Here is a 15748-nt window from a genome sequence, read left to right as displayed (position 1 = left end):
ATGATACCCATGGTGCTAGAGATGGCCCCTGCTGACGACTTCATACATGAATGAACGATTCAAAGCTATTGAGACCAACTTACTACTAGGACTCGATAACTCATTAAGTGAGAGGGATAGAACTTGCTACTCATAAAGCATGTGATAAAGGCTTTGATAAAACTATTCAAATAAGACCAGCCGAAATAACCTATCTCGCATACTGTAACCTCACCAGATCTCACCGGTGCGAATAAGACCAAATAAGCCTGTCACAAAATATTCCCAAATGTTAAAGCAAAACCAACAATTACAAAAACTCGCGTACCAAACTTGTTGGACTGCTGTACCCAAGACTTAAATACGCCCGCCGTTCTGCATGAATAATGTACCGGTATGCGTTAAAAGATACAGGACTCGCTTAAACACCAAGCAGTATTTATAAGACTCGTTAAAAATAGACATGTATTCCAAATCAGTATAGGCATGTTCCTCGGTTTCTGGTAATGATATTCGAGTGACCAAAGGTACTTTTGTATGTTTATTTTCAATTTAAAGGCTGTTGCTTTTTAGTTGACACTTCCTAAGCAATGATATTTGTTATAAAGTGATCAGTTTCAATATTTGTTTCACCAATGAAAAGAAAAAGTCAAAATAACGCCGACGGCCGGTATTCCGGCATTTGACCGGGTCCACCCTGGCGGCTAGGCGAGGTAGCGGGCGATGTCGGCAGGAAGCTCGTGCACCTCGGTGTTGTAGAACTGCTCCAGGTCCCTGAGCCGCCCCTCATCCCGTGTCGTAATGAAGTTGATCGCCACGCCCTTCCGGCCGAAACGACCACTGCGCCCAATTCTGTACAAGAAAACAGTAAAGTCAAGTAACATGCCCAGTTACTTTCGGATAGGCTTATTTAATTTAAAATGAAAACGCATTTAAATTAGTGATTGCATTTCAACAAACCCGGCGTAACAAAAGTAAGTACAAGAATATTAAATACGGACGCCATCTCACCTATGAATGTAGGACTCCCTGTCGAAGGGCAGGTCGAAGTTGATGACGAGGGACACTTGCTGAACATCAATGCCACGGGCTAGCAGATTGGTTGTGATGAGGACGCGGCTTGACCCCGTCCGGAACTCCCGCATGATCACCTCCCGCTCTGTATGCCCTAGCTCACCGTGCTGCACGGACAAGAAAATACCGATGTGAATGAACGGGGTTAACTGCGATATGTGCATGCAGTTTTGGAGATTTCACGTGAACATTAAAAGAAATACTGAAATATCGATCTCTTACTATGGCTGAGACGGTGAAGTCGCGCTCGTTCATCTGACGTTCAAGCGTCTCTACGCGGCGGCGGCTGTTGCAAAAAATGACGGCCTGGTTCACGCAGACACTGGAGTACAAGTCGCAAAGCGTCTCAAGCTTCCATTCCTGGTAGTATACAAAGTAGAGATAAGTTGATAGTGAATTGTAGCAAATCCTTATGAACAAATCTAAGCACTGTTTAGTTTGCGAAGAAAGAGATTTAGATCAGGAATTATAACAATAAATAACATCTTAAAAAATATCACTGAATCTCAGTAAATTTAAACGAAAGAAATCCTACCTCTCTCTCACACTGCACGTAGAACTGACGGATGCCCGCTAGGGTGAGCTGCTCCCTCTGCACAAGGATACGGACCGGCTGGCGCATGAACTGACCAGTCGCATCCAGCACTTCCGTGGGCAGCGTGGCTGACAGCAGCAACACCTGAGACGGATAACAGCGGAAAATAATAGAAAATAACGTCCGTAGTATTATATAAACTATTGAAACATTCGAATTGTCGAACTGATTATTAAATGAATACAAAAAATCAGTTTCTAGTGTTTCTTTATTTTTATTCATACGTATATACATGTATATGTGTGGTTACCTGCACGTCCTGATCCAGGTGTCGGAAGATGTCGTAGATCTGGTCCTTGAAACCCTGAGACAGCATCTCGTCCGCCTCGTCCAGCACGAACATGCGCACCTGACCCACGTCTGCAAAATATAGCACAACCCACGGTTATATATGTATGAGTTACGAACAAATATTAGTGAATCTCTATTATAAATAAATACATTAACGTTGCTGTTCATTTTCACGATTAGATATTTACTGCCTTTTCACGAAGACATACCACTATGTATCCCACTCGTAAACACCGCTGCTGACTCTTGTCAGCTAAGAAATCTTACCTAGCACGTTGTTCCTCATCAAATGCATGATGCGCCCAGGCGTGCCGACGATGACATGCGCAGGACGCTGCTTCAACCTCATGACGTCATCAGACACGCGGTTGCCCCCGACGACGGCGACCGTTTCTACGTCCATGTAGTCTCCCAGGGCTAGAAGACACCGGTACGACTGAAATTGGATGTATCGCGGATTATTTATACTGGACATACTAAACCAAATCATTAAATAACATTTTGACGTCGGAGTTTTTCATTCTCCTGCTATTCATCACATCTCAACATTTGTATCTACAATTATAAATGAACGTAAATCGTGTTACCTGTTGTGCAAGCTCCCTGGTCGGCGAGAGTACGATGGCCTGAGTGGCAGGTACGTCCACGTCAACGCATTGCAGAATAGCAATGGAGAACGTCGCCGTCTTCCCTGTTCCCGACTGTGCCTGCGCGATAACGTCACGTCCTGTGCATAGATAAGCTAACATGTATCTCCCCACATTATTATAATATGCCAAGGGAACCCATTTACATATTTATATAAATATTACACACATATTTATCATAGACTATCATGTGGTGAGTAGCTAGGTTTTTGCGCGCACCTTGTATACAGGGACCGATAGCCCTCTGCTGGATGACGGACGGCGTCTCGAAACCGAAAGCGAAAATTCCCCTCAGGAGTTTGTCCCGCAGGCCCATTTCCTCAAAGCTTTCCACGCCCTCGGCCATGTCCCCCGACGCCCCTCCGTCCCCGGTCTGGAACATACAGTCAACGGTTTGAGAACATGTGTGCACAATCTAGACAACCTTGTAATCTAAACGTAATGGATTGTCATATAGATGTGGCAGTTATGTAGTTAGATTACAAAACTTGAAACATAACATACCCCATCATTGATGGCGGTGTCCCCATCAAGCTCCTTTTGGTGGCTGTAATGTAAAAGAAAACATAATGTAAAGGGACTAATTATAGAATAACAACGATACACATCAATCATATGTTCTTGAAACTTGAAATTCATGCACATATAACTATCAGAAACACTATACAGTATGTTATGGAATAATACGCCTGTGTAAGTGAAACAAATATAAGAAATAATTATACTTGTACTAAAAGTACATCATAATGATTTAACATGTGTTCAACATCCAATTAAAGCACAACATATTTGTTGAAAACGGAATTACCTCTTGCGACCTTTATCTTCGCTGTATGCTCCACCGTCGAAGTAATCTCGACCCTCGGGACTATCCCTGCCCCTCACTCGGGCTGTCTCCGCGTCGAGCTCTCCCTTCTCCTGCGAACGCTCCGGTGTGACGTCACAAGTAGTCTTCTTAATTGATGCACTGGACATTAGAAACAGTACAGCAAACAAAATACATTTGGATAATATAGGGTTGATTTGTTTAATCTTTGTGGAGACTTACCAACACGCTCCTGTTTATATACTGAAGGTATTTTGAAATACGAAACAGATTACGTAGTGCGATAAATATAGCAATGACCAACGTTCTATCGATAGCCGTATTAAGTCATACTCAATATTTGTAAGATCAATAATATCGTAATGTTTATAATGATTTATAATTAACCCACTGTATCCGATTTTTAAATTATTCAATATTTTCCATACCAGCATTTAATTATTAATAGCCCTTACTTGAATATTACGATTTTCAACGAGTACTAAACGGTCGATGAATGAGTGGACCGAGGGGAATAGATCATTATAGATAATGAAAATATCTTGTTGATGCACGGGTGTGGGCGAGGGGCAACATTAAAATCCTCTAAAAGCACCTGTTCAACTACATAGTTGTATAAATATACCACTGGTTTAACAGTCTTGGGGGTACTGACTATACTTACTTGTTCGTTTCATGTCAGGTTGATAGAATTAGTGATATTCCTTTACTTTGGGGGCACTTTAATGCAATATATGGTTCAATTAATGTAGAGTTGTGTTTTCTTTAATAAAAATATTTATATTTATGACAAAAGTATGAAGCTTCTGGATGATAAATGAAATGTGCAACTGAGTGTTTTAATTATTGAAACTGGAAGGATGTTCAGGATGTTCATGGATGCAGAGCATTACAAACGCAGACTAATGTGTAGAATATGCATGAATAAACGTAACTTTAAGAAGAAATTGAATATATATAATTGCTTAAAGAAGAACATTGAAACATAGGCTTATTCATATAGATGTCGTCCAAGGTTCATTATCTGAGAAGTATATTGTATATACGTACCATGCAATTGAACTTTCTGAGTAAGGGTTCATCATTTTTTTGTCTTTAAAGCCGTATATATATAGACATAATCTGAATCCCCAACTACGGACTGGTTTGTAGTTGAATATTCGCGAATAATCGACTGAAAATGGTCGAATATCCGACTGGCGAATATACGAATAAAAGTTATTTAAATAGTGTTTGTGATGAAGGACAATATGTGTTCATGCATAAACAAACATTTGGCGTTTGATTTTTCCATATGTGACTTTTAAAACCATATATACTGTATATATAGACATACTCTGAAACCCCAATTACTGACTGGTAAGTAGTTGAATATTCGCGAATAATCGACTGGAAATGGTCGAATATCCGACTGCCGAATATACAAATAAAAGTGAATTAAAACAGTGATTGTTACGAAGATACATATGTGTACATGGATTTTTCCATATGTGACCTGTAAAACCATAATATAGACATACTCTGAATCCCCAACTACCAACTGGTCGGTAGTTGGATTTTCTCGAATAACCGACTTGAAATAGTCGAGAAGCTTAATATCAACATCAACATCTAACTCTGTTTTTTTTTTTCGAATCCCCAACCGGCAACTAGCAGGTAGTTGAATATTTGAATACCCAACTGGCAACTGGTAAGTAGTTGAATATTCGAATCCCCAACTACCAACTACCAACTACCTTCCAACTTTACCGTCATCACAACGAGACCCACTGCAGCTTAACATTGAATCCAGCGGTGCCCTGTGACCAATTTTCACTTTGGTTTAAGTAGTTATCAAAGAGCATTGTTTCCGCTACTGGTGCCCATAACAATGTATGATAAACATATAGCCACCGTTTTAAATTTCTATGTTACTTCGGGCGCAAAACAAACCCGACAGTGACGACACTACTCGATTAGGGCAACAGCTCCACCATTTTTATAAATATGTGCATTTTTTTTTCTTTTTAAAAAGTGCTTATGTTTTATTGTGTTGCGGCGAAGAACTGTTAGACTTACTAGTTATATATGCTCTTACGATGTGTTAAAGCAACGAAGTCTACTGGAAATGCTAGCAGGTGTCAAATTATCCGATGCGGGAGAAAGGCTCCTGGCACCACAGTTCGCACAATATTGAAACGAAATCGTTGCCAACATCCAGTAAAAGTGTTCTCACACGGTATCAAATTCTCCGATTTTCGAAATATATCAGTTTCATAAAATTATGAAATAAAATATAAAGCATACTCACGTGTGTAGAAATAAACACAAGGCGCTGTTGCACCACGGAAGTGTCGACAGCACATTTTCTTTGCTCCACTGATAAGTGGTGGAGCCGGCGTTTGGTGACCGTAAATAACAGCAAACAGTAAACCCCAAAGTTTCCATACCAGAAACCCCAGTGTCAAATAATACCACATTCAAATAATATCATTAAATAGATTATAAAGATATATATATATGTTGATATCAAACACATAATTTATATAATAATATCACCGTGAAGGGAACGCGATTAAAAATTGTTGTTGCCATATACAAGTAGTTTTGTTGACATTTTAGTATATTCTAAAATTTACATATGTATTGTTTTCTTAAATAACTATATAATAAACATTCTAATAAGAAATGAAATTCGTCTTCATGGACATTTTCTTTCATCAAACAGGTATAGGGTCAGTGTTGTCCCAACTACCGGCTTCAATGTCTAATCTGCATGTATGTGATAACAAATATAGCCTCGTTAATGTTTTCTTAATTTTGCAATATTAACATCACACAAGTGCGTTTGCAATTTAAAATCGACAAACCGTACACTTTTTGTGTCGCCTGAAAAGACGACATATAGGGGTTACTTTTGTCGGCGGCGTCGGCGGCGGCGGCGGCGTCCGCGTCCCATTTTTGCTTGTCCGAGATATATCTCCTAAACTATTAGTGGTATCAACTTGAAACTTCATATGTAGATAGATCTAATTGAGGGCAAGTGCAGTGCACAAGAACTGTTACTCTTGCTTCCATATTTTTAGAGTTATTGCCCTTTGTTATTTTTCATGCTTAAAGTTTTGTCCGGGGCATATCTTGTAGAATATAAGAGTTATCAACTTGAAACTTCATATGTAGATAGATCTCATGGAGGGCAAGTGCAGTGCACAAAAACGGTAACTCTTGCTTTCTTACTTTTAAAATTATTGCCCTTTGTTAATTTTCATGCTTAAAGTTTTGTCCGGGGCATATCTTGAAGAATATAAGAGGTATCAACTTGAAACTTCATATGTAGATAGATCTCATTGAGGGCAAGTGCAGTGCACAAGAACCGTTACTCTTGCTGCCATATTTTTAGAGTTATTGCCCTTTGTTAATTTTCTTGCTTAGGTTTTGTCCGTGGCATATCTCGTAAACTATAGGAGGTTTCAACCTGAAACTTATTCCGTAGGTATATCTGATTGAGGGTTCAAATGCCACCTACACTTGAAAGTTAAATGGCAACATCATTGTCTATAAATGAATAAAATGCCAATCTAACAGCTATAATGTCGACAGTAAATAATTCGTCAGGCGACACATCCGACTCGCGGAGTTCTAGATAGTTTTATTTTTGGATGAAGCAGTTTTATATGACTGGTTTACATCCATTTTCGCATAAATCTGCTCGTTCCAGGACCAAAAAAAAGTTGTCAAAACGTTCAATCTGTGAGACAGCATCTTTAATCAAATATCGGCAGTGTAGTTTTCTGTAAGAAAATGAATGAAATGAAATGTGTACCAATCGACAGCAGTGTTAGAAATGTTGCAGCCGAACCGAACGAAAAGGGAAAAGAAACCTCGTCGATTATTGAGTATTGCTGGACAAAGGGACCAGACTATGCCAATCAGAAGACACTGTCAACCTGCCCCAGTGTATTTCCGTGGAGTATTACCGTTTGAAACATTGGCTTCCTTGCATTCATGATACTCGTGTTTGATGTTTTATTAATAGTGTTTCATCAATTTATTCAGGGTATCGGTTCCATGTTCCTGTAACAGCACTACATAAGACTTATAGAAAACCCTAGAAAAACAACGAAATAAATTGTATGTAAATTATATCTGCGAGTTTCTTTTTCACTCATTCATTATATGTTTGACCCATTAGTTTAAGAAGACTGCTTGTGTTAAGTTGTGTATTATATACAAAGCAATAGATTATTTCTGTTGTTTTATTTAACAATATAAAACCCCGTAGTCACAATTAGCACTGCATATGTCTTTTAAAACAGTAAAAAGGCCGATTCTATTTCCTCGTCTGAAGATAAATTATTTTCATCACTCGATGCGAAATCTTCTTCAGACCGCATAATGCCAGTTTTAAATGGTGTCCTCTTAGCCTGAAGGTCCGAGACAGTGGCACCGGTAGCATGATGCGGTGTCAGTGGTCGAATAAAAGTTACCGAACTTTGCCCAGATGGACGTTTGTACAAGCCATGATCGTATCCTCGAATACACGCGTAAAATGTGTTCTTTTCTTCATTTATTCTGTCGTAAGTTGATGGTAGTCCAATTTGTAAAAGAAATTTCAGTTCATCATATGTAATGCCTGAAAAGATAATATTTTTTTAGTCTTGAAAGCAGTTATGCTTCCCGGCATTAAACGTTGTATTGTTCAAATGGGATAGGCTCTATATATAATTATTTCATTTTATAAAACATTTACTCTGGTATTGAAAGTGCACGAATGTGATACTCTGTATCTATCATAAATATTATTGTTTTTTATTTATAGTGCTGAATGCATCAAGCGTCGTTATAATACGTACACTTTACAACGCTACTGTATACATTCACACGTCACCTTAAGAGTCTTTACACTTGTCTAGTTATATGTCAACATTTAAGAAATATTACACACCACTGAGGGTCTAATGACATTATAAAGACCGGCCAGTCAGCCCCCGAAAGTGTATAATGGACCCCGTTGGAAATAAGCTTTTGTACTTGTGCAAATCTTTACGGGTTATCCTATGCAATGTCATTTATTATGTTAAACTTTTTTTGGTAAAACTTTATTTGGTAATAAATTAGATAGTTTTATCATTAACACCAGAAGTAATACTTGTTTTAGTAGATCTAGTATTATGTATTTCATGTTAAGCTTTCTGTGATATAACTTATTAGGACTCTAAATATCATGCAAATACAATATGTGATATATCTTATATTGATGTAAAATGTACTGTTATTGACATAATGCACGAATAAAACTACTACTACTACTATATGGAGGCGTTAGACGAGGTCCATTCACCTTCGTTGCTGACTGCCCGGTCCTTATAATGCCATATGGCCCGTAGTGGTCTGTTATATTTCTTATATTATACCGAACACTTTTTACCATTTAATAATTATAAAGCGCCTTTGATGTGTTTTATTGAACACATCTAATAATGTTTACTTGCGAAAAAAATGTCGTTGTGAAAATTGCAAGCAGCACCCACAAGTTTATGACGTCAGCGGTCCATATTATATGACGTCAGCGGTCCATATTATATTTTTGGCGAGGTCCGGACCGGCCAAAAACAAGATATGGACCGCCGGCGTCATAAAAACTTTTATTTAAATTCATTGCTATACGGACCGATAAACTTTATATACACAAAGAAGGGACACATTTATGTAAGGTATAATATATATATTCTAGCACACCGGATTGGCATTTCCAGAAAATTTAGCCGTGCTGGAATAATACTATCTGGCACCCCATGCTAGATGGGTTATACTTTTTTTATTTCTTTTATAATACACTTTATGTAAGCATTATTATGATATTTCAATAGGTAATTTCATAAACATTAACTTTACCAAAAATATAGCTTCAACACAAAACTAAATAACCCTTAAAAGACGTTATATTGAAAGAACTTCTTGATGTATACATGTAGTGAACAAAACTACTGCGTGTCATGACGTCAGTAAGCTTCATCGTAAGCGAGCTTTGTGAAACGTACAAAAATGCGTTTTTCCGTGTCTTGGTGGGGTTTTTTTTTCAAAAAATAATTTAAGGTATGCTAGAAAAAATAGCAATCATGTGTGTCCGGTCCGGAAAGAAAAATCCGACCTCAGCAACGCGTTCAGTAAACATGTTTGCGGCGAACGTTTGCTGTTTGATTTCCCGCTTAACGTGTATGCGCTGCGTTTCAACAGGGATACAAAACAAAGCGTTTGCGAGCGTTTTGTAAACGCTCGCCTTACTGAACGCACTGCAGGGCACGCCGTGTAGCCTAGCAACGCAAGTGCCCTCAGGTCGGATTTTTCTATTCCGACCGGAAACAAATGACATATATTATTGCAGTGAGGACGTCGTCTGTGATATAAATAATAGCAACATATAAAGATGACTTAACTTACCGATTAGCTGTGAACACTGTCTTAGTTTTTGTGTTGGATGATTTCCACAATTATGTGTTGTACACACAGACAGACAGACGAACAGTACCCACAGTGTACCTGTAAGTGCAATGTGTACTCCTCGCAAACAAAACAATTACGACTAAATAGCATTTACGTTTTGGAAATGAAATTAAATATATTCGAAAATAGTAAAGATTGATATAATATCTATTAAGAAAATAGAAGGAACCTTACATCCTCTATATATATCATCTATTGTTATATATCAACTAATTTACGAACCTCGAGGCCTCGAGGCTTCTGATTAAGTTGAGTTTTAGACTACACTTAAACAAAATTAAAGGTATAATTATTTGAAACATCTGACGCCATTGGTCAAGGAAAATTACTTTTACACCGGCAAAAAGTTATCCTTTATTTATTTATAATTTAAAAAGGAACATAAAAAGAATCACGCAAACACTTACCACAAATGTGCGACCGACTCCCAATGCGCAAGACGTCCATAGCTGCTTGTCCACCAATTCCCTTATGGGCCTTTTATAAGCCAGAAAGAGGCTCCATCGCCCCTGCACGTCGTTTTTCAATGTCATTGGTAAGTGACTATCACACATTCACTTGCAAAGTTGATGTGCACAAGAAATGTTTTCTCACTGATGAAGTGTTATGTTATGGACTTAAGGAATTGTTATAAATCACTGTTATTGCATTACAAGCGAGTTGGCAGCTATGGTGTCTTTTTATTTCGGAGACAAATGTCTATAGTTGACATATTTCAATTTACCGTACTTATGACAACCTACACTCGTGGTTTGAACATTCTTGGTATGTCCGTTAATACAGATTTTAGATGTTTGAATACGATAATGGTGTTAATGGTAGAGAAGAGTTAATTGCCGTCAATAGAGAACAACAAGTCCATATTTCATATCAAATCTCATTTGTTTTAAACAAGAGCATGTTTGATAAACAAAACTATCGTCAGTTACAGTGTGCTGGTAAAAGCATTTTGAATAATTAAATCGCACTCAAAGGGACTAAAAAATATATAAAGACGCAGCTTAGTTCATTGAGTAATTGATCAAAATGGGAAAATGTTGCCCGAGTAAATAATCGTGCAGCCTTTATGAACTATTTGATATTATAAGCCCCGCGAAGTTACAAAATAAACCTAATTTAAGTTTTGATTCGAAGTTCGTGCCGTTAACTGTTTTGTATTTTATAGTGTCAGACGCAGGAAAATAAGTGGTCGATGATTGTGGTGCCGTTGAAAGATAACACAATTAAGAGTGTCAAAATGGATTCTTCTGGATCGCCAGTTCGCATTGTTTTCTACCCAGTAGAGGATATAAGATTGTTCTCCTTCAAGTGCTAAAGATGTTAGGACAACGGCAACCTTGATAGAATACAATTGCCACGACAGTCAAACACTCAACTGTAATACTGGGTATGGAGATTATAAGTATCTTCCATGGCCGAGAGTGTAAGATAGGTTCATTCCGACCCGAGCGTAGGGTGTTTTGCGGAAACGAGGTTTACCGTCCTTTAAGGGTATGTGTATTTCAATCCAATAAAATCGCACATCAACCATTGATAAGTACCACGCTAAACAGTTACAAATTACTGTTTTACAAGTTAACAGATATGCCGTCGGATAGTACACAGTTATGTCAAATCTACAAAGTATGGCTCACTCGCTTTACTTGCACAGCCTTCCTTAGGAATTAATAGTTTACATACTTTGTTCTAACTTTTACTTAAACAGCATTTGCGTTACTGGATCTGGACCGCTTGCTTTGGTAGGTGTCAAACTGGTTGTGGGAGAGTAGACATGATTTAGACATTGCTACGAAACAGTGTCGGCAATCAACTGGCAAACAATTAACGTTCGGTCGCTGATTCGCTAACGTTTGCCGAACATCGACAACAGCCACTCGGCGAGCGACCCTCTAAGGTTCGCGTACTTTGTCAAAATATGTTGTTTTAGTTGCAACATAAGTAAGAGCATCTTATATTGGACACGTGTTGATGTCAAACTATCTTTGTAACTCTTTTAGATACATACATAGTCGATCAAAAGCCCGTAAAACATTTAAAGCGAGTTAAAGCTTATGCTGGATATATCGCTAAAATTGTTTTGTTGTCATGGAGTGGAAATTATTACACAGATGGCTATGAAATGATAAAATAAAGGCCTATGGTATGTGTATTAAGTATAGTTTATAATTTTGGAGGCGTTTGTTTTTCGGAGAACTCTGAAATGATATCAAAAAGGCCTCAAATATAACAACACAGAAACATCAACACAGAGTGTAATTTATCATTATTGGTTTTAATCGGAACCAACAGTATAAATTGCACTTCCTAAATGTGATCTAGATTACATTGTGATGAAAATTACACCTTAGTCACTGGCCGCTTCATAAACATGAATAAAACTTGTTCAACAATTTTAACTATCGGGTTCGATGAGATGTTTATGTCGTCTGTATGTGTTGTTCATGAAGGAACCGTCATAGACCAGTAATGTCGGAATCGTCATGATAGAAATCGCCATTCGATCTATATCAAGGCCGTATTAACCTATAATACAAATATACACAATATATTCTAAGGATTATTTTTTAATTTAACTACATGTACCTGGGAATGTTTATTGCAGTTATGATGACAAGCTGTATAAAAATGAACATACAGAAACAAAATGTTTACTATTGCATATTAACAGTATGATTTGTATAGGCAAATATGATTGAAACTGACTACCTTCTTATCAACAGAGGGATATCGGGAACCTTTGGATGGCTCGGTGTATTATTTGAAAACGTGTTCTCCGCAGGATCCAAAGAAGTCTCATCTCTCCATACACTACCCGGCGTTTTCGAAAGGTCATTTTGGAATTTATTTGCAGCTAAGCGATTATTGTTTTGGACGTGAATAGAGCGCTTGAAGGAGCCCGTGTGAAACATGCGTGTACAATCCAGGTAAACCTCGTACTCTTGCATGAGACGTTGGTAGTCGGAGGGTGTGTTTTCTTGGATAAACGACATCAGGTCACGTGAATTTATTCCTTTAATAATAAGCGATATGTATAAGCGAAAACTGCACTGAACACAGAAGAGTTTTAGAAATATTTAAACATTTGCCAATCTATTTATTTCAAACTCTAATTTATTAAACTAACATTAAGACCTCATTTCCGTTATTCGATACGCGATACGATATATATATATATATATCTATTTATTTCAAACTCTAATTTATTAAACTTATTATTATTATTTCAAACTCTATTTTATTAAACTAACATTAAGACCTCATTTCCGTTATTCGATACGCGATACGATATATATATATATATATATATATATATATATATATATATATATATATATATATATATATATATATATATATATATAAATGTTATTTAGATGATCATAACACACATCATTTATATTTCTTAGTCTTGTTATCTACATATTTAAAATAAAATAAAAATACGTTCGTTATTTGCAAATGTACATTTATACGTATTGATATTATTCCATGAAACATTAACACTTTTACTAAAATGTGTATGCGTTTAATCGTCGACACCATAGTGTACATCCCGTTTAGCATTGTCAAGACATATGATTTGGTGTCCCAGAAACGAGGTTAAAAAAGACAGTTAAAGTGTTGTTTTGAATGATCTTATTCATACTATGAGGTTTATAAATAGAATAAAACATAGAATAATGATAGATTTTAAAAGGTTGCATATTGATAAATTTAAGTCATATTGGTCGAATTTCTGTTAAAAAGAAAGCGATAATGTACATTATTTTACCATTTTAGATGCAAATCAGTATATTCGATAGACATTTCTTAAATCTAATATAATCATTTTATACCGTGGTTATTCGTGTGCTGTTGTGTGTGTTTTTTCTGCTTTCAGGTTGATGGTTGTACAAGAAAGGCCTGACAGCTTGGACCGTCAGCCATCTTTCTGCGAGCTGATGATATTCATCGCTTTTTTTGTACATACTTGTAAATTACTGTTTGTTTTGTAACTTTCTTCATCGATTTTTTTTACCCAGATTCATATCATTTCAAACAACCATCATTCCACTCATCCTTCATATGTATATATTTCCCCCCTTCAAAATATTGTGTATCGTGTTAGATTATTAGTAAAACATAAGAACATTTTTTCTCCGAACATTACTTGATATAAAGCTCATTGTGAACTTTCCACTGACATTTCGTGACATCAGTGTAAATATGTGACTTTCATCTTTCATCTTTTCTAAAACATATTGTGTACCTGTATATATATATATATATATATATGTTTCAGTCAGTTTTGTTATTGTGTTTTCTTGATGCATGTTTGGTGGGGCGCTATACACCCCACTCTCATGTTTGTTTAATATGAATAAATTTTATGAAAAAGAAAAAAAGGTATTGTCTGTGTGTTTGTGTGTGTGTATGCGTGCTTGCGTACGTGCGTGCGTAAGCGCGCCCGTTCGTGCGTGCGTGCGTGCGTGCGTGTGTGTGTGTGCTTTTATATCTGTATAATAAAACGATAAGTTTGTCATGCTTAAGTCGAAATAAACTTCTGTTCCGTTATGATGTGTTAAAGGATCTAGACACCAGAATGGGAAAAGTGGATTGTCACACGGTCCATGGTGCAGTGCAGTGCACAAACGAATACCGGCAATATCCGACAATGATGTATTAGAGAAACAATATTTCAAAGTCGCAAAATAATGCTCAAGTGTGCGGTTGTGATACTTTCCAAAGAGTGCTGATATTACTTGCTTATTTAGTTCGCAAGATAACTTTATTTTCAATAGTACACTATGTACGTTTTTAATATGTCACAAATATTTTTCTTGCATGCACAACACCAGACAATGCCAAACGTTTTTGATAGTTTATCATCAAATTATTATAAAATTATACTTATCGTCTAATAGAATAAGAGCGCTTCTAAGACACTAACAGTTACATGGTATGTGCACCTTTGGGAGGAAATAGTGCTGCTATATCTCACTCACCTCTAGATCTGGAGTAGTGGTCCACGACTATGATCGGGTTGTCCCCGCACGGATGTTCCGTTGTAAGGCCCGTCACCGCCAAACACACGGACGTAGTCACTATCACGAGGCATCCAGTCGAGTGTAACATAACTAATCTGAGACAAAATTCAACCATTTAAATCAGTTCTAATGAATTGTATAAACAAGGAGTATCAAACTTTTAAGTTAATTTTATTTTAGTAATATTGCTTCTCGATGTTATTGACAACGTCGATACCCCATGCACATATGAATATTATAGGATACAGTTAAATGTGAGCACTGGGTAATACAATTTAAGAAATATTACTCAACTTTTTGACCGCTTTTTGATTGTATAAAATCTCTTTAAATATCAGACATATTGTTTTATTTGTTGATAGAACAAGACTCAGGCGATGCTGTATCATCTACCAAGTAATGTCAAAAAGCTAGCGTTGTAAGGCTAACAAAAGCGCTATTGGTTGGTCCCCTGCATCTTTTTTATCGAGTTTCATTCATAGTTTTCAATTCGATAGAAAGTAATTTATTTATGTTTTAACAGCATATATTCAAAAGTGGTATTCATGTTGTTTAAATCACAAGATATTTCATGCTTACCGCGGTCCAAATTGGGTTTTTTAATCTTCCAAGCGTCTTCCGCGGTTTTCCCGGTATCACAAAATAACGCACTCGCAATGTTTTTTCATTGTCATATATATTTATACTATATATATAATGCACGCCCTCTTCTTTCTACATTGGTCAAAAACTGTTTGTGACTTTGTAATATTTAACTTTTAAAGATTTTAATATATTTCGCTTTATTAAAGAAATCAGGTATTAAAAATATCACCGGTTATTAGTT

At 36.8% G+C, this 15748-nt stretch overlaps 1 protein-coding gene across 1 annotated transcript; it reads right to left on the bottom strand.

Annotated features, from left to right (window-relative positions):
• Positions 1-507: 507 nt before the first annotated feature.
• On the bottom strand, positions 508-3617 carry LOC128232325 (uncharacterized). Its single transcript, XM_052945820.1, has 10 exons — positions 3395-3617; positions 3091-3133; positions 2806-2959; positions 2527-2666; positions 2207-2375; positions 1899-2008; positions 1589-1732; positions 1276-1413; positions 991-1160; positions 508-831 (listed from the first exon to the last, which is right to left on the bottom strand). The coding sequence occupies exons 1-10, from the start codon at positions 3559-3561 to the stop codon at positions 684-686; spliced, it is 1383 nt and encodes a 460-aa protein (XP_052801780.1). The 5' UTR covers positions 3562-3617; the 3' UTR covers positions 508-683.
• Between the last annotated feature and the right edge of the window lie 12131 nt (positions 3618-15748).

The sequence above is a fragment of the Mya arenaria genome, chromosome 4 (genome assembly GCF_026914265.1).
Source record: "Mya arenaria isolate MELC-2E11 chromosome 4, ASM2691426v1".
Taxonomy (NCBI): Eukaryota; Metazoa; Mollusca; class Bivalvia; order Myida; family Myidae; genus Mya; species Mya arenaria.
Note: the sequence above shows the minus strand (reverse complement) of the source record. Positions and strands in the feature narration are given on the sequence as shown.

Excerpts from the sequence above, each read along its gene's own strand:
- LOC128232325 (XM_052945820.1), bottom strand. The coding sequence starts at position 3,561 with ATGTCCAGTGCATCAATTAAGAAGACTACTTGTGACGTCACACCGGAG. Across the intron at positions 2,960-3,090 it reads ACACCGCCATCAATGATGGG|ACCGGGGACGGAGGGGCGTC; the intron begins GTATGTTATGTT and ends TGTATGTTCCAG. Across the intron at positions 2,009-2,206 it reads GATGAGGAACAACGTGCTAG|ACGTGGGTCAGGTGCGCATG; the intron begins GTAAGATTTCTT and ends TATATTTTGCAG.